The sequence below is a fragment of the Dinoponera quadriceps genome, unplaced genomic scaffold (assembly GCF_001313825.1).
Source record: "Dinoponera quadriceps isolate SergipeBrazil2010 unplaced genomic scaffold, ASM131382v1 scaffold3990, whole genome shotgun sequence".
NCBI lineage: Eukaryota > Metazoa > Arthropoda > Insecta > Hymenoptera > Formicidae > Dinoponera > Dinoponera quadriceps.
This window is the reverse complement of record NW_014557982.1, coordinates 201,660-225,738: the sequence shown is the minus strand read 5'-3', so window position 1 is coordinate 225,738 and position 24,079 is coordinate 201,660. Positions and strand designations below refer to the sequence as shown.

The 24,079-nt window shown below is 49.5% G+C and overlaps 1 protein-coding gene across 6 annotated transcripts in view; it reads right to left on the bottom strand.

The window, feature by feature from the left end:
• The window catches only part of LOC106749567 (kazrin), a 157,299-nt gene that overhangs the window by 22,904 nt on the left and 110,316 nt on the right, over nt 1-24,079 (bottom strand). For all 6 annotated transcript variants that reach the window (XM_014629180.1, XM_014629183.1, XM_014629177.1 and 3 more), the window contains exons 3-5: nt 12,548-12,971; nt 9,163-9,537; nt 8,060-8,439 (exon numbers count right to left, since the gene is read on the bottom strand). In XM_014629180.1, the coding sequence (XP_014484666.1) occupies nt 8,060-8,439; nt 9,163-9,537; nt 12,548-12,971 (1,179 nt within the window). The remainder of the gene's footprint in view (nt 1-8,059; nt 8,440-9,162; nt 9,538-12,547; nt 12,972-24,079) is intronic.

Sequence of the window (24,079 nt, the reverse complement as noted above, 5' to 3'; positions counted from 1 at the left end):
TGTTTCAACATAGTCCCGTATTAGAGTGACACAAAAATTTCAGTAGATCGTTACACGAAACTTTTTGCTGTACAGTAACAGAAAGAGAGCAATAAATGTATAAACCGTGATAAATAACTGCGATAGCGAGTATTATAATAAGAAAGTGCGCGAGAGATTATATTTTGCCGACGGAAAGACAGTTTATGAATGTACATATTGTGTGGATGACCCTCTTAAATAGTTGAAGGGTATGAATTTAAATTGCTAGATCGAGTCGGAATTTCTGATCTCAGGAAGGAGTGAGTTCCGAAAGGCGACGGCTGAAGTCCGGGACGAGTTCTGAAAGGTGGAGGCGCGACACGAAGGAGGTAGAAAACAGAGAATAGAGTTGGAGAGATGGATGGAGAGAGCTCAATCGCTTCGAGCGTCGCAACGAAGTCATAAATCAGCGGCGTAAAACGTTCGCGGGTTAATAATGAATTAAAAGCCGGACGCGCGGAGAGGCGCGCGAATTATGATCGATATTCCGCGAAACAACTTCGGCGCTGGCCGGACGAGCGATTCGCGGAGCAGGCCCGCGGCGAACAAACTAATATAACGCCGATGGTAGCAAATAGCCGGTGGAAATCAAATTGGACTCGAAAACAAATATCCGGCTGATATATTCCGCGAAAATGTCAATCGGACGTCCCGCGAAGCTGTTTCGCGTTATCCCGAGCCGAGCCGCGAGTGGAAAACCGCGGGAGAGTAGGACGGTTGAGGGGCGAGAGGGGCGCTCGAGAAAGCCGTATCTTTGACAAATGTGACACAGACGAACCTGTTTGACGTTGTCGCTCGATTATTCTGTCTCGCGCTGTAAGCATAATTAATACCCGGCGAATGTACAGCGCGCGCACGCGCCGCTAAGTGGAGTAATTGAGAACGTCCGGATGAACGTGGTGGAAATGTGAGATTTTCCAATGATAAATTTAATATATGCACGTCGTGAAATTGTACGAGTTAAAATCGTGCATAAAATTATTCCGATTCCCCCGTCACGGGCACCCCGCACACACTTCCGACATCTGACGGCACGTATCTGTCTGGATTTAAAAAGAGCAAATTTTTCTTCGTTGCCGGCGAGACTTTCGGGTAATAATTAAAAAAGGAAAAGGGAGAAACAAGAAAGAAAGAGAGAGAGAGAGAGAGAAATCGCGAGAAAAAGAGCGCGGGGTTTGGCGAAAAGTAAATTACGGGATTACGTCAATCTGCGTTCCGGGAGAGCGCTGGGCGATTAAGCGACGGGATAATTCGATTTTTCGCGCGCGATTATGTTCCGACAGCGCGGCAGACGTGACGTTTACTATCGACTATTAGCCACTCCGTCGACGATATCGACTACGGCAAAGTTAATCCACTTATCTTTCCCTCAAGCGCGCAAGTAACTCTGTCGTACGTATAACAGGTGTTGCAGCTGCAGGTTTATCGGTTAAACTTCGCGGCAACGCGGTTACTACAGCCGGCGTGGATCACTCGGCCGGGCGTCGGCTGTTAGCACGTCGCAGTTTCGCCGTCAAAAACTATATCGCGCGGCCGAGAAGAGAGAGCGCCGACGAGTTCTTCGTTACGCGGTATAATTGCGCCGCTAAAAGCGCCGGTGTACGCGCGAAAAGCGAAGTTTCCCGCTCGCGAAAATTCCCCTCCTCCGTTGGGCGTGTCAATAGATCAATATATGCAATAGATTATATGAGTATTTAAAAGATACACGTCCATGAAGAAATAGGTATATTTGAAGAAAATAGAAAAGTCAAACATTTATGTTCTTCTTAAAAAACAAGTGAAATATTTAGATGTTCGATTTAAGTGGATCACTCTGTATGTTATTAGACATTCTTTCTCTCTCTCTCTCTCTCTCTCTCGTTTTTGTTACGCATCACGGATCTACCATTTCAAACACGGTACAAGAATATCCGATTACTTGAAAAATTAATATCGCTTCATAAGCGCTTCGCGGGCGAGTTTGAGAGGAGAGTACGATGGAATTACATTTTTATTAGCGTCCCGCGAGCGCTCGCCAGCGTCTCAACTTCTTTATTATAATTTCAACGGAATTATATCGAGTTCATAAACATTCATAAGGTGCATTGAAATACTCGGGGGCGGGCCCGGCTCCGTGCTAAATATGCGGAGGATGTCTGCAATTTTCCGACGCGCCAAAGAAGAACCTAAGCAGTTTGGACGCTTCAGCNGGGGGGGGGGGGGTTCATAAACGCATCGTCGAATTATGACGTTGTATGATAAACAGGTAGGACCAGCGCGCACGTCGAGACTCGCAAAACCGAACAAAGTCCGGCGAGTTGAAAGAGATTGCGCGCGAAAACATGGCGCGAACGTGTCTATTACGGGCCACCACTTGCTTTGAGCTCAATTACGGATGTCGCGTTCAGAACGCGCCGTAAGATCCGAGCTCAAAGAGAGGATATCGGGTGTTTTGCATAAAGGAATTAGAGATAAGTATTGCGTATCCTTTCTAGTAATACGCGACGCGAAATCGAGCGATTTCGAGATAACTCGAGATGGAAGTTTCAAAGAAGAAGATTAAATCGCGCAAAAGCGAACAAGGTCGGAGAAGGAGGATTCGTCGTGGGATAATTTAAAAATTGTACCAGCGATGTTATCGTACATATACGCTCCGAATGAAGAGATACAGTAACATGTTATCCGGGGAAATTAGATACGAGAACGGGGGAGAAAATAGAAAGAGAAAGAGAGAGAAAGAGAGAGTTCTTTCTCGTTCGACCTCGCGAGCATGGTCTTGTCGAAGAGGAGAAAATCGAGGACAACGCGAGATAGAAAATCATAAGGCCGTGTACCGAGCGTGGTAACGTGTCGGCACTTGCCGGAGATAAAGTGGTTTATGCAGCGGAGAGAGAAAGAAGAGACGGAGTGAGAGGGAGAGAGAGAAAGGAAAGGAAAGAGAGAGATAGGTGAAATGGGAGAGAGGACTCGGGCGAAAAAGGAAGAGAGATAAAAGCGAGGGAAAATTGACGGGGCGCTTTACGGCGAGGAAACTACCGTAAAACCGGAGGCGACGCGTGTATTCTTTCGGGACAACGGAGCCGCTGGCGAAGAAGCTCGCGCGACTACGGGCGCGTGCACCGCGTCGTAGTCGGTGTGTGACACTGTGTAGCCTGATATTCTCTCATCAGGTGCCTTCCTCCGAGTAACGAAGTCGTTTCTCGGACGATGACAGGTAGCGGAATTTCAACTTCCGCGAGATCAGACTCGCACAGGTGTGCGAAGGGGTGAATCGTCGCCGGTCTTGCTTCTCGTGAGACAAGCGTTACGAATACACAGCTCTCTTTTAAGCGTGTCTCCTTGGAAAGTTCGCGGTAACTTTACGCAGATGGGCGCAGGCAACCCGGCGGAAAAGCGGTTCCGCGCGGAGATACTGGATTTAACGAATTTCGTGTAAACAGGTGTGCGCGTCCGTAACGCAATTAACTCTCTCCGCTGAATTAACTCCTCACTCGTGCAACTCGCGCATCGCGTTTTCTTTATAATGTACGCACGCTGTACATGCAGTTCATAACACTCCGGACGTCGGTAGGTTTCATTTCAGCTATCTGCTGTGAAATTCCGTTTGCTCCCGCGATGGCCGAGAGCGAACGCGTGCGCACGTGTATGTGTGTGTGTGTGTATGTGAATGATGGGAAGAGATAGATAGAGAGGAAGGGGAAGGAGGGAGACGTTAAATGTACGTCACAAAAGCGCGGAATCTTATTAATTAATTGCGGGCTCCTTCGTCCACGGTAGCGTGCGCTGTGTAATAACATTTTTATTAAAAATACCAACATCACCGTGGGACGGTAATGTTATGACGACGGCGCTTTTGATCTTCGCACGGCAACGTCGCCCGTCGGGAACAATACTATTAATTATTCTTAACGCTCTTCGGGCTGCGCGCGAAACCGGTATCCGTCCCATCTCGCCGCGGGGCATTAAAAAGGGTGTTTCCGCGAAGTTGTCGCGCGATAAATTCGCCATCGCGCGTCGCATTAATTCTCACGATCGATCACGTTAGTTACCTCCCCTCCGCTTCGTTATCCGGCCGTCTGAAAGTTCCACGTAACATTATTAATAATTATTTTTCATTACGGTCTGACATATTTTTCACATTTCATTCAACATTTTTCGTCCCGCTGCCTCATTTAATCCCGTCCCGATCGGCTTCAGGTTCTTGTAAAACGTACTCGGGCTGCCTTTTAATGATTCGAATTTAATTATCTCCGACCTAATTAATTTCTCTCCCGCGAAATTAAACGGCGATCTCTCGCACGGTCTTTTTACTTGTTAATATCGCATTCTAATTTACCGTTCCCGTCGCGCAAATATAATTTCATTAAAGACGAAACGCGGGGGAATTTCGCCGGCTGTTTCCTGTCCCCGAATAATCCCACGCGGCTGTGTGTGCGTCCAGGATTTCGCGTGTGTGGGCCTTCCGAGACAGCGGGACAGCGGCTCGAACCTTTCGACGAGAATCGAGGCTGAGCCTCGCCTTTGTTCCGGGGTTGATAACAATCGGTGTAGCGACAAAGGCTCGCTACATTCTCCCTCTTTATCTCGGTACATCGTTACACATTGGCTTAAGACTAAACGAACGGACCCGTTATACCGGCGAGGGCAATCTCGACGCGCGCTACGATCCACGAAGTAGGTCCTTCAGGCTTGCTCCAGCGGTAATGGTCTCACCCGTGATTTTCGTTATCGTGTCTCATCCCCGGAGCGACCTGAGCTCGGGGCTAAATTAATTTGACGTACAACGAGCTCACATTGTTGCCGCGTTTCCGCGTAATAACGTTTCCGCAGAGATCCACCTCGCGAGAAGTCCCGTTTTCAATTTTGCCGTTCGCGTTTCCCAACCGTTAGCCAGCCAGGTTATCAGCCGCAGGAGCACTTTGAGAGTATCGATTTATAATATATGTCGGTATTAAATCAGCATCAGATGTTGGCGGTGAATTTCTGAGTGACGCTGCCGGCATGCCCGCGCGTTCGCTCGCGGGTTAATGAAGTTTCAAGAACAAGACGATTACTGATTAATCGCCGAGAGAGCGCAGTGCGCCGATTGCGCATTTAAAAGTTTTTAATTGTGTGCCCGCACAATGGTGTGCGCGCACCGGGAATCGCCGTTGCGGCTGCGAGATCCCGTGGGCTTTTTGTTCTCCTCGCGATATTTCCACGTCGCTTCCGTGAAGACGAATTAGAGGGGAAATTAAAAGCCACCACACGGAGGTGGTTTCACTAGTCGCTCGTTTCTCGCGTTCTTCTCGGCCACCATTAGCCGGAGCTCGCCACTTCGGCGAGCGAATGGAGAATTTTGTTATTAAACGATCGAGTCGATTAACCGTGTCGCGCTTTATCGAACATGCGTTTATGATAAGGAAGCGAAGTCTCGCGCTGCCTCCAGTCTCTTCTAACTGCACGTAGAAAAATAATTTTGCTGTTGTTGCGGCGAAACCATCGTTGTTATCGCGTGTTCGTTGCGACAACGATAAAACTTGATCGGGCATAACCAAATTAGCAACTTATTAGAGAAGAAAGAGTTTTGTTGCAAAACGGTAAAAAGCTTGATGTTAAATTTTACACATTTCACATGGCTCAAACAGCCCATATAAATTTTCATGTTAATTTAACATAAGACGAATATGTTGAAAAATAACACAGATATTATGTAAAAAATTAACACAAAATTAATATGCATGTTAATCGACACTGAAGTATAAAATGTGTTATTTTAACATTTATATATGTTGAATATTGATTCAAAACAAAATATATATTTTAAGATAACAGAATATGTTAAATTGACATACGGATATGTTAAAAATTAGGGTATAAAAATTTTAACAGGAACTGATTTTAACAAAATTGCAAAATGTTTTTGTAGGATAGAAAAATTCCGCTGAGTGAATTTGTCTTTAGAACACGTTAATTTGCCGTGATAATGAAATAATGTTTTCCTATATTTATTAATTTGTTCTTATTCAGCAAAATAATTTGTAGACATAGCAATTAATATTCCTAACAAATCGTTTCATCGTGCACATAATGACTGACAGATTCTGCCGCGACAGTATAAAATTTGCTGTGCCGGCAGATTATTTTTCTCCGCGTGGTGTTTGCCGTGCGTCGTAGAGAGTCCGGAATTAGAAAGAGCTGCCGGTGGGTCGCTAATGTGGACACTTTCACACGTCTTAGAATAAGTCGAAGTGATGCACGGAACGTCCACAAAATGATTTCGAATGGTGGATATTTATAAATCCTAACGACGCGCACCGTGTCGTCGGCCCTTTATGTCGGCGGCAATTAATACGTCGGTCCGGAAACAGGAGAAAAGAAAGTGGCCGCTCTCTCGCCGGCGCTATTTCGAGCGTCGTCGTCGGAATTGTAAAAGCCCACGGAGATAACCCGTTCCGTAGTGGTGCGCTCCAACAACCGAATTACATAGTTGGAGCGGGCGACTCGGCCGAACTCGTCGGTGTCGCGCCTCGTCCTTCGTCCCTGCGTTCGTACGTTACTTAATCCTCCACTTCACAATGGATCCCGCCATTAACGGGCGTACTTCCGATCTCTTTCTCCCGCGGATATTTTTATACGCTGGCGCACGTCGACGGAAGAAGCGATCCGGGGAAGAAATTATGGGAGCTCCGCCGTCGCCGCCGAGGCGTCTTGGAAAGTTGAACTTTCATAAATATCGAGCGCGACGTGGTCGCGCGCGTGCGTTTCTCGCCGTTCAGTCTCATCGCCTTTCTTAATTCATCGCGTCCGCGACGCCTCTATCGAAAATCGATTCTTCTCTATGCGAGACATGGAAATTCACAAGAGTGGGGTTACCGCTCGCGCCGGCTGTTTACCGTTCGCGGAATGCGAGAAAGGGAGAGATTAAGAGCGGCGGGCGATTAAAATTCCCGAGGACGCGACTTCTGCCGGTCGAATTGCGTGAGACGTGTCTCACGAGAGCGCGAACGGAGCTCGCGCGCTCGACGGGAATCGAGCGAGGAGGATCTCCAAACCGGTCGCGTCGTGATGAATTATGGAAATATTATTTTCGCAGATGCCATCGATTATTATCGACGGTGGGAAGCCTCCTTTTCTCAGGCACTCTTGCCAGCCGCTGAAAGAATTATGGAATCTCAATCCAATATCTTCGGTTCCGACAATCTCCCCGGAACCTCTCCGGTATAAATCTAAAGTAATAACTGTCTCACATGAGGGAGCGAGGGAAGATTTTTCGCTCGTCGGGAATAGACGTTCCATCGTCCGCGGAATTTCGACCGCGTCACCGAGGCGTCTCCTCGAAATTTCATGAGGTACCATTAAAATCGTTCAGCCAAACGCGAAACGATCGCTCGATCATCCCGCTCGAGAGAGAGAGACGCCGCTCGCTCGCCGTGCGCCGCTTCTCGCGCTCGTGCACTTCCCAGAGTCGTTATCTGAATCGAAATTTTAGATCTACTTTGGATCCGTATTTTCTAATATCTGTAGCTTTTGGAGGATCGATGTAGGTTTGATTTATATGGAAACTTTGGTCCTACTTTGACCTCTTAAAGAAGAAGATACACAAAATGCCACTTATAGGTTCTAAAAATAACTGTGCCTTGAATAATTATATGATAAAATATTTCTGTCCCATAGAAACTAATGTTGCTCTTCTTCTTTATAAATATTACATATTTTAACATATTTAAATCTCTATATTTATCACTTTAATTGATTGTAGGATTCAAAAATCATTGAGAAAATAAGAATTTTGAGTTAGTTACACTGCAAAAATTTAAGAAGAATTTAGAAGTATCACAGTGGGAGCGGCAAACCGTTCAAGTAGAATTTACAGACTTTAAATAGAAGTTGTAGGTTAATTAGAACTAAAAGAGGTTGCCATAAGCTTCAGAGTAGGTGCTGAATGGAATTTTTTTCAAGTTGGAAGGAGGATCAAAATTTCGATTCGGGTAGCAGCTCCGAAAGAAAAGGGGAGAAAAAAGAGAGCGTGTTCGAAAACACGCGAAGAGTAACTGTAATCGGCTGCACCGTCACTCACCTGTTCGTAATTTCGTATGAAATCGCGAAGCTCGCGTTCCTTGTCCTCGAGAGTGCCGTAGAGAGCCTTCATCTGATTGAGGAGGTCGAACTTCTCGGCTTTGAGCCGCTTCCGGTCAGCCTTGAGCGCCTGTAGCGCTTCCTTCGCGTGCTGCAGCTCCATTTCCAAGGCGACGAAGCGCGCCTCTTCCTCCATTGCGGCGTCCTCGGCGCCGACTTCGCCGCGTGCCGCGCCGCTCAGCAATAGCCTCCTCAGCCTCGCGACCTCCGCCACCAGCCGCTCGTTCTCGAGTCGCAGCCTCCTGGTGCTGGCCAGCTCCACGGGCCCGCCGCTGCCGTGGATGTTGGACAGCCTGGACGCCACCACCGGGTCACCGATTCCTAGATGTCCAGGAAGAGAGCGAAGTCGTGAAAAGATCATTCCATTTTGTACGCACTCGAGGCGTGGAATTATATATGGGAACGACACGGTTGATTTTTTTCATTCGTCACTTACTCCTCGTTGTATTAACTTCGCGGGAATTAAATTTATTCTTCGAGTAGAGAAGGAGGGAAGGGGAGAGAGCGCATGGGAAGAGAAATTTATACAAATTTTTAATTTACTCTATTTTACATCTCCCGCGTCACGCACATTTTGCGTGTTTATCGCGAGCCACGGTTCTTTTACCATCTTGGTGAAGGCGGAGAATAGGGATCTCATTATCGCGATTACGAGGCCATCAAAGTGACTCCGTGCGCCGCTTCTTTATTGAATAGCCGTGAATTATTTCCTCGAGAACGTCGTTGGTTAACTTATGAAGTCACGGCTTAAGACGTGGCTTAGAACTCTCAGGTCTCTCTCTCTCTCTCTCTCTCTCTCTCTCTTCCGTCCTCTTGCTTATAACGGAAGATCTATCTCAAAATGGCGGTGACCATCTTGAAGATTCCCTGATGCACTTAGCAGGTGGCACAATGCAAAACGGTAACGGCGGCAGAACGCCATTGAGACAATCTGCGCACGGCCGCTCAAAGGGCCCGAATGGAAAAGAAAGGCCAGTCGGAGTGAAGGCAAGGGGGAGAGGGAGGGGAGTAGAGTCTTCCATAATTGAACGTCGGGCTACCCACCGAGAGAATTAGCCGGGGACGTCGGTCTGCTGCCCGGTGCCGGTCCGGGGGGTTCATTGTCGTCGTCGCCGCGCGCGTCGCCGTCCACCAGGTCCTTGTCGGCGTCTTTCTCGTGGTCGTTCATCTCTTTGCCGGAGGATCGCAGAGAGTCGCGATTGGTCGAGATCCGGAGCCGCTCCACGCTGGAGCGATCGCTGCCGCCGCGATGCAGGAAGCCGCCGCTCCTGTTGGCCGGTCCGCGATCCGGACTGGCGCTGCCCGACCGAGAGTCCACGCTACCCCCGGACCCACCCAAGCGCGTCTTCTCCAAGGCGGGGGCGTAAGGACGGCGAGCCTTCTCGCTCGGGCTGCGACAGGGCGAGCCATTTCTTCGTTCTGTGATCAGCGGGAGAGAACAATCAAGACTCGATAGAGTTTAGACTCGGGAATAGTTCCTGCCGAAACGCTCCCGAGCAAAGGAATGGAATCGCCGGAATGGCGGGGAGAGGCTGAAGTTCGGATGAATGCGCGCGCGAATATAGTTGCGCGACGAATGTCTCCTCGCGTCGAAATAATGGGAGAATGATTGCGTCATTCGAGCTTCTCGGCGCGCTTCGAAATCGCGGGGGCTGAGAGTAGCTTGAGAATAACGCTCGAATAGCCCCGCACTGATTTCTTGTCGACGTCCACGGCCTATTTCATTTATTTCACGCGCAATTTCACCCCTAGTTCTTGCGCCGAGTCGAAGTTTCGAATGATACTTTCACGCTCTTAAGAATAATTCGTGTCTCCTTATGAATGGCCTGTGCATTGATAAAACCCTACTTTGACGATATTGTCTCGCTCACTTTTCTCCCGAACCTTTGATTTTATACACAGTAAACAATTTCGCGTTTTACACATTTCACGTGTGGTTGATTCGCAAACTTCTCGGCGACTCTCTCGCGAGTCTCCGAGCGACCCTCGGTGGACACGTCCGTGCGGAACTCGCCGAGAGTGCGATCGCCGATGAACCGAACGCAATGAAATTGGCACGACGAGGAGCAGGAGCAGTAGCGGAAGGACGAGGAGGAGGAGGAACGGATCGGCAGTCGGAGTGAACTTATATTGCCGCGCGGAGAAATCGTTGGAATGAAGCCAGCCTTTATTGGAATGCGCGTCCAAGCCGGTGCGAGACGGATGCATCGCTCGATAAGGTGGATCTATCCGGCGATCTCAGCGACGAATATCTCCACGTGGGGCGCATGATCGATCGGACCAGCGGGCGGTGGTGGCAGTGATAGTGTCGGTTCTAAGAGCGCCGGCAGGCGTCCCGAATTTGCATGCACGCCCGGGTCACTCTCCCCTTAAGTGGGTCCGTTGGTATCTCCTCGAGAGACGAGAGGAGCGAACACGAGTGGCATAATGAATGTACGCGCCGGTGTCTTTGATCTTCCGCGGGTCCTTCGCGTTAACACCTACGCCGGCCGAAAGTATGATGCCGCTTCCCGGCGCGCGCGCGGAAATTCGCGAGATTTTCCTTTGATGGGAAATCTGTTTTCGTGCGCATCGGATCGCTAACGCCAGCCCTAATTGATAGAGCCGCTCCTGAAGTGTACACGTGGGACCGTCGTGGGATCTTATCAGACGAAAATAAAGACAAACCAATAACCGGTTAACAGCGGACGAGTGATCGAGATCAGCGGGAAGGACAAAATCGTCGATTCTTCGCGGTCTACATTGTCTTCTCCCGTCGAGAAAAATAACAATACGTCACAAATGCCGACTATTGTGTGTTGGCATATTAGTGCCACTGTGTGTGACGTCGGGGCTACTAAACACGTGATTTTATAAGTAATTGTTAGAATCCGCCGCTTAATAACAGAGATGTTAAGAGATATAATATCCCTCTCAATCGACGTGTCAAATATATCATCATGTGCATTAAATATAACGTTCGTCGTATATTACAATCGTATAATATATACGATTATATTATTGCGTCATATATCGTATTGTCGTATATTATAACATTATTGTACTCGGTTTGTAGGATCGGCTGCGAAAATTGAACCTCAAAGTAAACTTGATATAAAACCGCAAAGAGTTGAAAGAGCTGTGTATCTTCAAGAGATACGAGGCGCACAATGTGAACGCGAATCCCTTCTGAATGGAGAGAGGGATGAAAATCGCGAACAAACGGAAGGGAACGTCGCGGATCGTTGTTTCGTATATTCGACGAGATGTAACAAACCCGAGACGTTTGTCAAAAGGACCGAGCTTCCATGAACCGTAATACGTAGTTCGAGGGGTGGTTGCTGGCGGCGCAGCAACCCCCGACCGCGGAGGAAACGGTGAATCATGACCGGCCATAAAGGTAACAGCACATAACTGCGAGAGATATAAAGGATAACTCGTCGGTGGAGTTAAGATAAACGTGGAAATGCGAAAAACATTCTCGCGCGCGCCGCGTCTTAAAATTTCATTCCCGCCAACTTCTTAAGAAGTCTTATCCGCCGAAGCTCGCGGCGTCGATAACTTTCCGTACGCCTTCCCACCACTCCTGAGCGCATCTCTCCGTTGCCGAGTTGTCTTTATGAAAATACTTTCGCGAAATATAAACTCCGAACGTATAGAGCGCATTCAAACCATGGGACGCACCCTTGGGATCGCATTTCCCCACGGCGAGATTTTCACGCGCGAACATCTTTTCATTCGCGAAGCAGCTTTTTACATCGTTAATTACATTTTAAGCTGATTACTCTCTCTCTCTCTCTCTCTTCTGATGGACTTGCCGTGTTTGAGCGTGCTTTACCGCGAGACTTTCACAAGAAAGCGGACGAATACAGTATAAAACAGTCGCGAGAGCCCGAGAGATCTCACCGGAGGAATATCACGAGAATTATACGGTTCTGATATCGCTTATACGCGTTCGAGGAATTTAGATAACCCAGTTTCCAAGTCTGATATTTCTCCCGAAACTTTTACGAAAATTCCCAGACTGTCTACATAGTTATATACGAGAACGAGTCATGAAAAATTCAGATTCTTCACTGAAGAGTCGAACGACGTCATCATTCCTCTAAGAACGTCGTCCCCGCATCGAAGATTTCCCGAGGTCCGAAATTGCTTGTTCCGAGCAATTCTTAATTGGATTTCGGACTATAGTTTTAAAGGCTCGGAAAAAAGTAGTTGAAAAAAAGACGTTCTTATTTTTCAATCTTTCCTAGAGAAATGTGAAAAGATTTGTAGAGAAGGAACGTTTTTTACATCTTTCATGGAAAGAAAGAGAAAGGAAGCGCGCAAAAATTGGAAAAAAAAATCGGTTTCTCACAGGGCTTCGAAACTATGAGTAATAATAATAATCTTTATTAACGCACGAAAACTAATTAGAAATTCGAAAAGCAAGAGGAATTGGCGAACGAACCTATAGGACTGGCTCGACGATCGATGGGGCTGGTTCTCTCCTTCCTGTCCACCGGGCTGGTTCTTTTCTCGATGGGACTGGCCGATTTGTCGCTGGCCGAGCTCCTCTTCTCGATCGGGCTGCTGCCGGCGCTGAGTCTCTTGCCGTCGTCCTGCTGTGACTGTTGCTGCAGCTCCGTTTCTTGGCTGGGATTCGCGCCGGTGGCCGCGCCGGAATTGTTGTTACTGTTGGTACCGCCGTTACCCGCTGCCGCGGCTGCTGCGGCCGCACCGGCGTTGTTGTTGTTCAGCACGATCGGCAAGGCGCCGCGGACGTCGCGCAGCTCACCCCGAAGAGTGGCGCACTCGCCTCTGGCGCGTTCCAGCTCGCCGTCCAGCCGGGCGCCGGTCGCTGCGTTCTCCTCCACCATCACGCGGAATTTTGCCTGTGAACATACGAGCACATCTCGTCAGGGCTAGAACGAAGCTGGAGGAACGGGGCGAACGGGTGACCGCGCGGAAAGAACCTCGTACTTACACTGAGGGAAAGAGAATTGTTAACCTCATGAAAATTATAGTCACTATAGAAGCATTCTATATAACAATTGTAGTCTCAGATCAATCAGAGTCGCGAAAACTTTCTTTTCAGCGTGAAAGTACAAATTCGCGATTAATTTGTTTCGCGGTCCACACACACACACACACAGTCTCGACCGTCTCCCTGTGTATTTATGCCGGGAAGATATAATAGAGACGATGAATATTCAAAACTGCAAATACTAGTCGCAGATATTTATCGATAAAGGGATTTCTCTTCCGAATGTGCGCAAGATTGCGCGATAGCCGGGACTGCGTTAACACCACGTCCTGCCATTTTCGCGAAGTTATCGGCAAAGTTAACGCTGGCGCGGGACAAAACGAGCAAATCGCGGCCCGATAAAACTTTAGTCCGCCGGCGCGAGGCGTGCAATATTAATAAGCCGTCCGCGGACGGCCGGCGCGAATTTCGCGTCCGTCGGCGGTGTGTCGTCGTGTGGCCGTCACGTGAAAAGCTCTTTACACGGCACATCGGTATCGACGTGTCGCCTATTCAGAAGTTTGCCCGCGCGGCTTTCGCGCGCCACGTCGCCGCTCGCCTTCGGAGTCGCGGCACGAATCACTGAAATTGCGAAACAGAGAAACACGCGGGACACGTAGCGTCGTATTTCTTTCTCAGTCGCATTAGAAGTAACCCCTGGGATAAGTAAAATGCTATTTCTCCGGACTACGAAATCGGGCGGACGACGCGGGGGGAGGGGGGGGGGAGGTAGGGCAGAACACGCCCGCGAGAATCCTGATTGCCGGTCGCGCGCGGATTTTTCCTCGCGCGACGTTTTCATTCGGAGCTCTTTTTCTCACGAACGACCATCGGGAAGATCCAACCGGCGAAAATCGCTGCTCTTTCGTCTCTTCTCCTTCTCTCTCTCTCTCTCTTTCTCTAGCAGCGTCCTTTAGTGCTTCACGCGAGAAACGCTTCCATCGTCGGTTTGTTGAAACGAGGAAGAACCTCTCGGTTCCACGACGGTTCTTCGCGACGGCTCTCCGTCGGACTTTTTTCCCCGCCGGATTCGGTGGAGCCTCGGAATACCTCGGGATATTCCTCTTCGATTGTTCTCATTACGGAAGATAGCTTCGGCGTCCATCCCGATGGCTGTACGTGCGAGCACCGGCGGGCATTAAAGTGGAATGGCGGTCGCGTCGGCTACAAAATCAAAGCGGTGTTCCCTAATGGCGATCAATGAGACTGTCCGTGTAACTCGCAGATACGCTAATTCACACAAACGACCGCGGAATCCTTCGTGTGGAGATAATAGATGACTCCCCCGCGTCCGGACTGACGTGCCGGCCTGTGCGTTGGGATAGGTCGATGATATAATATGGCCCTCGTGATTAGGTACGGTGAGTACCGACGGTGCATCTACGAACGGAAGCACCGGGGTAAACGAACTCGCACGCGTAACACTTAACCTTCGATCTTGAATGGAGCGCTGCTTGGTGTTCTCTTGCACGAGTCGCCATAGACTCGGTCGAGAAGTTCTTGAAAGAAAAGCAACGTAACTTCGGGTGAGAAGCGATCGATTCGGGACGGGAGTCTCAGTTTAGTCATACTTGAAATACTATCGCTGGATAATCTTAATTTATGTTATTGTGTAACATATATAATAATATATTCTATATGCATGTTATCATATCAAAATCATATTCCATAACTTGATATAGAGAACTGCCTGTTTTAAATAATTGAGATTTCTCGAAGACCAAGGTTTTGAAAAAATGTTTCGCAGTTTCGAGGGACGCGTGAAACTGATAACTTCAACTTCGTTATACAGTCAATAATTTAAGGTCATTAATACAATAATACAATACATGTATATGATGTTACTATATTATTGTATTGTCATATCGTAACATAATTATATTCGAAATAATCGAGAAGCCGATATATTCTCGAAGGTTTAAGAGGAAACTTCATCGATGCACAAAGCGCGGTGCAAGCGAGGGTAATATCATTGTCGAGGCGCTTTGCGCGATGCGGTTGAGGCTGCGTTTCGTGAATCCGGATGACTGATCGTTGCGGCGCACAGCGCGCTCCCTGCAGCCGGAAGTACAGAGCCCTCTGAAATTTGCAGCCTCGATATGGTAGAGTGGCGGCGCGAACGTCTATCCAAAGCCGCCGTATGTACCGTAAGCGGCTTCCGGTAAGCCGTGACGATTTAATGACGCGCTGTCAAACGAGGATTTCTAATTGCGGCTTCGCGCTAGCTTGGCTGCGCCACCGAAGATGATCCATCAATTATGAGCGGAACGTTCGTCCAACTTGAGAACGAAGGGTCTTATTTCTCGAGAGAGCATTTCAAATTCTTCATGCGGCTCTCCGGAGCGCTTCGCGCATAAAATACGAATAATCGTGCTTTGCGAATGACGTTTCTCAAATATCCATCGATATCGCACGGTGAACGTGAAAAATATCGCACGCTTCTTAGTTTCGTTTTTGTAGCGATCGAGAGATCACGCGCTTTAGGTCTGACAAAGACCGTGGCCTCTCCAAGAGAGATGCGATCAATTATCGTGGGAGGATCGCGACGCGCCAGGCTGATAATCGAGCGCTATCAAAAGGAAACCTCGGAGGTAGAAGTACACCGGAGGAAGCGAAAACGGGAGGATGGAGGGCGGGAAAGAGAGAGCGAGATAGAGGATAGGGTGAAACCGATGCGAGTGGCTGACGAGGGGGCCATCATTGGCCAAGTTCCAACGACACAAAAAGATAACGACAAGTTGGAAGAAGGCATCTCGCGGACTTGTTGCGTTCCCAGAGGCGCCTCCGCTCTTTCGTCCGTCCCCGCACTCGAACCAAAACGCGAACGCTTCGACAACGATCGTATTCACGCCCTTCTTCCGGAGAATCGCGACGATAAATTTCCGCCGAATGGAAAGGAGAGAGCGGTGAGCGAAAACCACCACCACCGACTCCGTTTTCGCTCTTTTTCTTTTTTTCCTTTCTTTCCTTCCCTCCATTCCTCTCTCTCTCTCTCTCTCTCTCTCTCTCTTTCATTCTCTCGCGCTTCCGTAACGAGTCGTTCTGCCTTTAGTGCTGCGCGTTTAAACATCACCGTGTTCTCCTGTAAAATGTATACACTTCGTCGCTGCGCTGTTAAACCGCCGGACTCCCCGTCACCGTTCATACACGCTGTTTCCGGAAGAAAGATCAATACCCGTGCAGGTGATAGTAACGCCGTCTCCCTCTCTCTCTCTTTCTCTCTCTCTCTCTCTCTCTCTCTCTCTCTCAGCTGCGAAATGTGCGCGCGAGACTCGCATAAATCTCCCTCGCGTTCGCTTTTCGATATTATCCTATCGCCGACATTCGCGAAATATTCGCGCATGTCTCTTCAGCAGAATTGGAAATCTACGCGTAGAGGAAGTGAGAATAATATGAAATAGTCGGATAATATGGAATATCAGGATTTTCAGCCTGTTATAAGTGTTGTAATTTAGCGGATAGTTTAGAAATTTAATGAAATTGTTAGCCGCTGGATCCCTGACCTAACTTACAAAGCGGCAGCCTAGTACGAGATTGTGTTAAACTGGTACGTCTAATTTTACATTTTCTGCGTTTCATTATTCCATCAGGTAGGTTTTTAAACTTTTAGTTAACAGTTAATTTATCTTACAGACTCTTGGTCGCTTTTCATCACATGTAAAATTACATAGAAAAGTTCGTTTTAAATTAAGATACATATTCTCATACGTAAGCGAGAATATTATAATATTCTTAGAATATCTTTCGTCTTGAATCGAGTAATAATTGCATCAATACAAATTCAATCAAAATCAAGAATAAAAATCTTCCAAGAAGATTATAATATGAATTTATAATCTTCCAAGAAGATTATAAATTCTTACCTATTCCATATTGCCCTTCCAAAATCTACCCTTCAAAACGATTGATATAACATTAAACTTATTACAAATAAACGAAATTTGTTAGGCACACGTTATGAAAAAAAAAAAAAATACTTGGCCTTACACAACTCAGCGAAAACTAATTTCAATTATTTTTAACAGTTTTCGATTTATCTTAAAAAAAAAGCTTTGGACGGGATATTCCATAATACCTATATTTTCCCTGTACGAAACATCTATAAATCCAGCGTGACGTCGGACTCGCTCGCGACCGAGCGTACGCAATGGGGATTCTGTTAAAATAAAGCCAGCTTAATCGCTAACCGGTCGTCGGCTAATCGATCGGCCGGCAGAGCAGTCGGACGCTCGCGCGTGTGCGAATTTTCGCGAGAGCGTCGAGAGAGGAAATTATTGATCGGAGCAATCAAAACTAGAGAGAGAGAGAGAGAGAGAGTGCGACGGTTAATAGTTGCGAGAGCAGCAGCAGCAGCAGATTCAGGTTTACTACAGGCCGGTAGTTATCCGACTATGTTCGGACTATGCGCGGGACTGCTCTCCGGGATTATTCGAATCCGCAGTAGTCACAAGAGCGCCGATGTAAATACTAACCGCGGAGCATCGCGTCGGTCGTTCGTTGCAGGCCGCGCGATATTATGTTTGGACGGCGGTATCGCACGGCAGATCGTTGTTCGTGGCGGGCGCAATCGCGAGAAACAATTCCGCGTACAACTGTTGTCGGCGAACGTGCGCGCGCGGCCGTAACAATTAAACGAACGATCGGGTCATTAGCCGGACAATTTGTCGTACGTGAAACTACCCGGCCGGACGACGCGCTCGCCGTACAAGGCCCGATGGAGGATGGCGTATAATTGAACGAGCGGGATCTCTCCTTCGACGGGAAATCGCGGGTGATCTTACGACGGGGGGTTACGAGTCGACGACGTTAACAGTCGGCCGTTTCGCAGCGCAACTCGCTCGCTCAAAACTGTGTCCATTGTCGTTAGGAGAGAGGGGATGGGTGGGAGGGAGGCGAGTCCCTCGGAGGACTCAATTTTCGCCCAGCGTCAGGAGAGAGCGGAAAGAAAGAGAAGCCGTGGACCCCGCGCAGAGAGTACCTCCTTTATTTCAATCATTTATGTTTCAAGTCTCTCCTCTCGTACATTTTTATCGCCTCCTCCGCGGATTCCTTTACAGACCGCGGCCTCTCGCGCGAGGGAGAGTTGGAAAGTTCACAGGCGAATTAAGTTCCGCACGAGCAGGATAACAATGTCGCGTTCTCTTGCCGGTTAACTTCGCGGGAATCTGTGACGCCTCCCCCCGGCCACCGCTGGGTCGTTATAACGATCTGCGAAGCGTCAGCGCGCGAGACGTGCCGTTAATGGAACGGGCTGGGCGAGCGTTTTATTAAAGAGGCTCACGTATAGAACGACAGCTGGTTTAATGAGTAATTTTCGTTGGCGGAAGTCGATACGCTGTCGCACGTACGCAATGAGAATCAACGAACGAACGAATAAGAGGGTAGGGAAGGAGGGAGGGCAGGACGTGCCGCGGCGGAGAGCGAGCAGAAACACCTGCCGCTACCGTGGCCGTTGGTACAGAAACAGAGGAGGCGAAGAATACTGGTTTATTTTGAGAGGTCGCCGGCAGCAGCTTGCGCCTGCGGAGAAACGCAGACGTTCAGCGGGAATGCAAACAATCCGATAATCCATCGGTAAATTATTATCTTATCCCGTCATTACGGAACAAGTCGGCGCGCTTCGGCTCTTCAGGTGGCCCCGTTCGCGCCGTAGTCGCGAAACTTCCGAGGGCGATACATCTTTAATGCATCGCGCATCGGTGTGCGTTTCGCTGGGACGTTAACGCGTAACTGGACGCGAATGTTTTTAAACGAGTTTCGAAAGTGTGCCCAAGCACAATAGATGAAATCGGCTCCGGGTGGGACTCCGCGTCGGCTTAACTTCTCCCGCGTAATCGCATTTTTACTTCGCTCGCTAATTTGCTTATTCTGCCGGAATTTACTCGGGCTCGATAATATCCCCGCGAAACTTGATCCAAGTAATTTAAGAATTTCGCTGAAATCACGGGGCAGAGAGAGAGAGAGACCCCCGCGAAAAGTGCACCGCCTTCGCTCTTCCGCTAATTACGAGCGCGAAACTTCGCCGTAGTCCCTCTACGGAGGTGTCAACGCGGTGCGACGAGAAGAAGGAGCGGGATTTTCATTTCGCTGTGAAGTAGCGCATGAAATATGCATCGCTCGATGTATCCGCGATTTTTCACCGGAGGTATTGCCCCCCCCCCCCCCNCCCCCCCCCGAGCTCTCGCATGTCCTTCCCTTCTTCGGTGATGGCCGATGTTCGCTCGTCCTCGGCTTATGCGCATGCATCTCGTTCGCCTCGCAAAGTTTACGATACATGTCGCGGAGATGGAGAGACTTTTTCGTCCTCGCGATTTTAAGGGTCCTCCCGCGCTCCAACGAGCGAAATGGCAGTTCACCGTTAGAACGTATCTACGCGCCAATTTATATTCGGCATTTATACGGCGCGGCGTTTTAAACAGCTGCGATCTGTCGTTCCTGCCGGAAATAAATAGAAGGAAAATATCACACAAGCGGCGAAGCGACGTTATTCGATGCAATCGTCCTCGCGAGATTCAATTGGCGGGCTGCAACGCGGCGGATCAATTTCTAATTCGCCGTCCTCGCCGTGAAATATTTCATATTTCGGTCTCTCGAGATAATTCTTTGGAAATTCGAATAAGTTGGGCAGGGTGAATCTGCCGGGGAAATGGTGTTTGCGAAAAGATGCAGCGAGAGAGAGAGAGAGAGAGAGAAAGAGGGAGAAAGGAAGAGAGAGAGAGAGAGAGGAACAAATGTATTATGCAATTCAGTGATGTTTATCACCGACTCCCTCATTATCCCGGCGTCGATTTGTTGCTCCGATGCGTTAGTGGCATCGCATATTCAATTGCGGCATCTCCGAATTGGAATAGCGGCCGAATGCCGACTCAAACTGCGTTCATAGCGTCGAAGCAGCCGGCCAAACGCACCGGGCAGCGTACGGACGCACGCGTCGCGGTCACGTCGCTCGCTCCCTAAGATTGATCTTATCCGCGGGAGTAAAAATTTCTCCCCGGGTATACTTTACTCCTGGATACGCGACGCGGCGGGGGGAGGGAAGGGGTGAACTACTACTTGGAAACATCGTCGCGACGTATTTTCATATGGAGCCGGCCCTCGGCAGGTGTATTTTCCTCCGCCTTTCGGTGCTCTGCTGGGCGACGCCGAACTTTGAAGCCCGCGAGATCTCGCCGAGGCACTCCATTTACGAGAGGTCTTTGTTGTCCGTTAATTAAAATTTCCCGCAAACCATGTACTTCCCTCTTCCGGAGGAGGAGGAGGGAAGGAAGCGGGAACTATCCCGTCGTCTTCGCCGCAACTTCCGGCTTCGCGTATATCTCGCTTTCTTATCGAGAGCGTGCATGAACTTCGCGATCTTTCCGCATTTTCGCCCGGAAGTTGCCACGAAGTCTGGAAGAGAATCTCCCGTGCGCGCACTGTTACGAGCAAGCGAACTTCGGGGGCAAAACTGAGACGCGAAACGGAGACAAAACGTCGGCCGAGAGATTCCATCCGCGAGTGTCTCCGCGACACGTACGTGGAACTTCGCACGTTGCCAAGCTCGCCGAATTGTGTTTCCGCGCGACGAAACTCGGCTCGTCGTCTTCCGAGCGATTCGGCCGTCTCCGCCGAGAATATTTCTCCGATGGAATAAGGTAAAAGAGAAAGACATCCGACTCTAGATGGAGATCTCGGCCGGGAGCTCGGGGACCTTACCGACACGCTTTTATTCCGTGGAAGGAAGCCTCGGACAAATCCGGGACACCCGATGTACACAGCTGCCGCTAGCCTAGGTGGCCTGTATGTACTTAAGCGTTAGCGTTAGCCATATCACACGCGCCCACGCCATATACTATCCAACTAAGTTAGCCCGGGTATTTGCCGGCCGGTCCGGCACATGGGTCCCTCGTTTGAGAGATCGCATCTTCTCTCGCCGGGGCGAGAGAGAGCGAGAGGCGATAGTCGATAGGAGGCGATACCGAGTGGCCGATGCTATCGTGATGTTATTACCCGGGGGGTTGGTTCTGCACGTCGCGGCCCGATACGCTTTTTCCGTCTTTCCCCCGACAGTGCAGAACGGACCGGACGCAACCTCGCTCGGAAGATGCGCGCGATTAACGATCGTCGCATCCGACGCGCCGGATGTAAAGCGAGAGGATGAATCGACGGGACGGGGTGAGGACTGTGGGACGACGACGAGGGTCGTCCGACGAAAGATAGGGATGCTCGTGGAGAGCAATCGTGTACCACCGGGGCGTTATAATATCTAATAGCGGTGTAATGACGACAATGTCGAGGTGTCGCGCGCGCCGAGACGATTCCTCGATCATTTCTGCTTTGCGAGGACGATTTCGTCGACGCGAAGTTTCAGACCGGCGTCGTGTTTCCTTTTCGATTATTCGCGTGAACAACCGTCGCGAAATAATACCGAACGACCGCCGGGCGGCGAACGGTGTACACGTCTCCTTTTTACGCACGCGGATAAACCGAATTTACGGGCACCGAGAGTGGAATGACAATTTGTAGTCTCGCCGATACGATTCGGCTTATTTCCCTACGGATTTTCCGCGGTTGCAACTTATCCGTTCCTGACGCGTTTCGCGCTACGACGGGGCGAATAACCCGCGGCTTACAGAGAGCGAGATGGAGAGGGAGCGAGAGACAGAGAGAAAGAGAGAACGGAATATTTACGAACTTCTCGAATATCTTACAGGAAGTAAACAGCGCGCGCGCGCAATGCTTTCGCGCAAATGCGACTTCGCATAAATAACATTCTCGTTGCGATTCCATATAAATTACTATTTATTTTACGTAAATCTATGCGCCGGAACTCGAATGTACGTAAATTGTTTTGCACGATCGCGTTATTTGCCGTTCCGCTTATTACTTATTGATCAACTGTTTGTTCAACCCGCAAATTTCCATTGTTTGCGTTGTCCCCGTATTTCCAGAAGTGGATTCGCGCATCGTCTCTTTCGACGGCCCCTTCCGGGACCTTTTCACGCGAGCCGCCATTCGGGTTATCGCAGGTGACTTATATTTATATGAGAAATACGGTATGCAAGCGGCAAGATGAAGGCTGTCAGTCGCAAGAGGCGTCCCGGAATGAATTTATCGTGGAAAAGTAAATGGCGAGGGGAAACGGGTGGNNGGCGGGCGGGCGAGCGAGCGAGGTCGAGCCGAGAAAGATCGTCGAGTGATCCTTTTTTCCTCGCTCTCCAGAGGCATGCAGATGTCGGAGGAAGGAAAAGGACGACAGAGAAATTAAAGTGGACACCGGAGGGAATTTCCACAGCGCGGAGCGCGAGGGAGATGGAATTTTCAGCGGCCCAGCGCCATACTGCATTCGTGATTATTAAGTTCGCTGCCGCCGTCGTCGCCGTAGCCGTCACCGTGGGATGGAAATTTTTATAGAACGCTACTTGTTGTCGCTGCTGAAAAAGTCAAACAGAACGCACGTATTTTCCGCAAAGTTCTCACGATTTTTCCCCTCGCGCTGTCGCGAAAACGCGCGAATAAAAGGGTGGAGTTTAATTCCACGTAAGAGCGTTTCTTCGCGAGCGACGTACTTCAGCGCGCCGGCGGTAACGCGTCGAGCAGGAAGATCGCCGAGAAAAAGAGAGAAAGACAGGGAGGGAGTGACTTCTCCAGCCGGAGCCCAAGGGAGAGCCTGTGAAAGAATAAAAGTGACACGGGAAAATAAAACAGCTAGACGCGCCTGGAGGATTTCCTCGGCTTGTTCGAGCAGGAGCGACGGCGATATAGTAATTATCAAGTTTGTCCTTCCGGACGGCGGAAGTAAGATGGATAGGCCACGGGACGAGGAGAAATAGGGCGTGAGAGGAAGAGATAGAGTGGAAGAGGGAGAGATAGAGAGCGAAAGCTAGGCCAGAAGTGAGAAAGAGGGAGAATCGAGGTAACGAGGAAGCGAGAGAGAGAGAGACTCCATAGATGGAGAAAGAGACGAGAGAGGAAGAGATAGGGCGAGAATGTTGGAGATGGAACGACGTAAGGAGACTACGGAATGATGCAGTAGCTGCGCATTACCGGAAGCGGCGGTGGCGGCCGCCACTCGAATTTATGAAATTGCAATTCCGGCCCCTCGTTGCATCGCGTCGGAGCAATTTGTCTCGCGACGTACGGAGAGGTAAAATAATCCAATCCCTCCTCTTTTCCAGCTTTTTGCCTCCCCTCTCTACGGCGCCGGCCGGCGGAATGGCCCGTTATAATTGCCGCGACTCGAGTCACGTAGAGTGCTATCGATTTTCGCCCCGAGCCGAACAATCCGCGAAGACAACCGCGATTTCCGTCGCCTCGCGGGCTGTTCCGCTGTTATTAGCGTCGTGTGCGCCGGCCCCCCGTGCTGCGGGCTGAGATATCGGATTTAATCCGGAAGACGGAGGCGACGACAACAGCGACTATGGAGAATCTCTTCGCGTATTTTCGACTGTTACAAAATATTTATGCGTGCTTCAGTTCCTTTCAGCTTTCCGAGAGGATACGTCGAGAGATCTCATGAGGTGGAATTCGCCGACGGGAGGGGGGGAGGAGGGTGGAAGGAATGAAATATTATCGACGTATCGGCGTTCCTTTCGAAGGAAGATGGATGATTTCTCGGTCGGGACGAGACGCTTTCGTCGCTGAAAGAAAGCGAAAAATCGGACAACCGCACTGACGGTACGAACGCTCTCGCCGTTCGTTACTCGCCGAGTACTCGAGATAGCTAGTGGCATCTCATTAACCCGATTCCCGGCCACCTCGGCCACCTCAATATTTCCAGATATAACGGCTCTTATTGCATAACTCGGGCCGCGCACTTAGCATTCCGTTGCGCGATACCTACCTACCCTACCTAGCCGCCGCCGCCGCTAGATACCGAGTGTTATCAAACGTACAGCGGAATCGCGCGCGCGGCTACAGTCGTAATATATGCGACGGATGTAATAACGTTTTATTATTAATGAGCAGCGGCTACGGGATAAATGGTAAGGGGGGGGG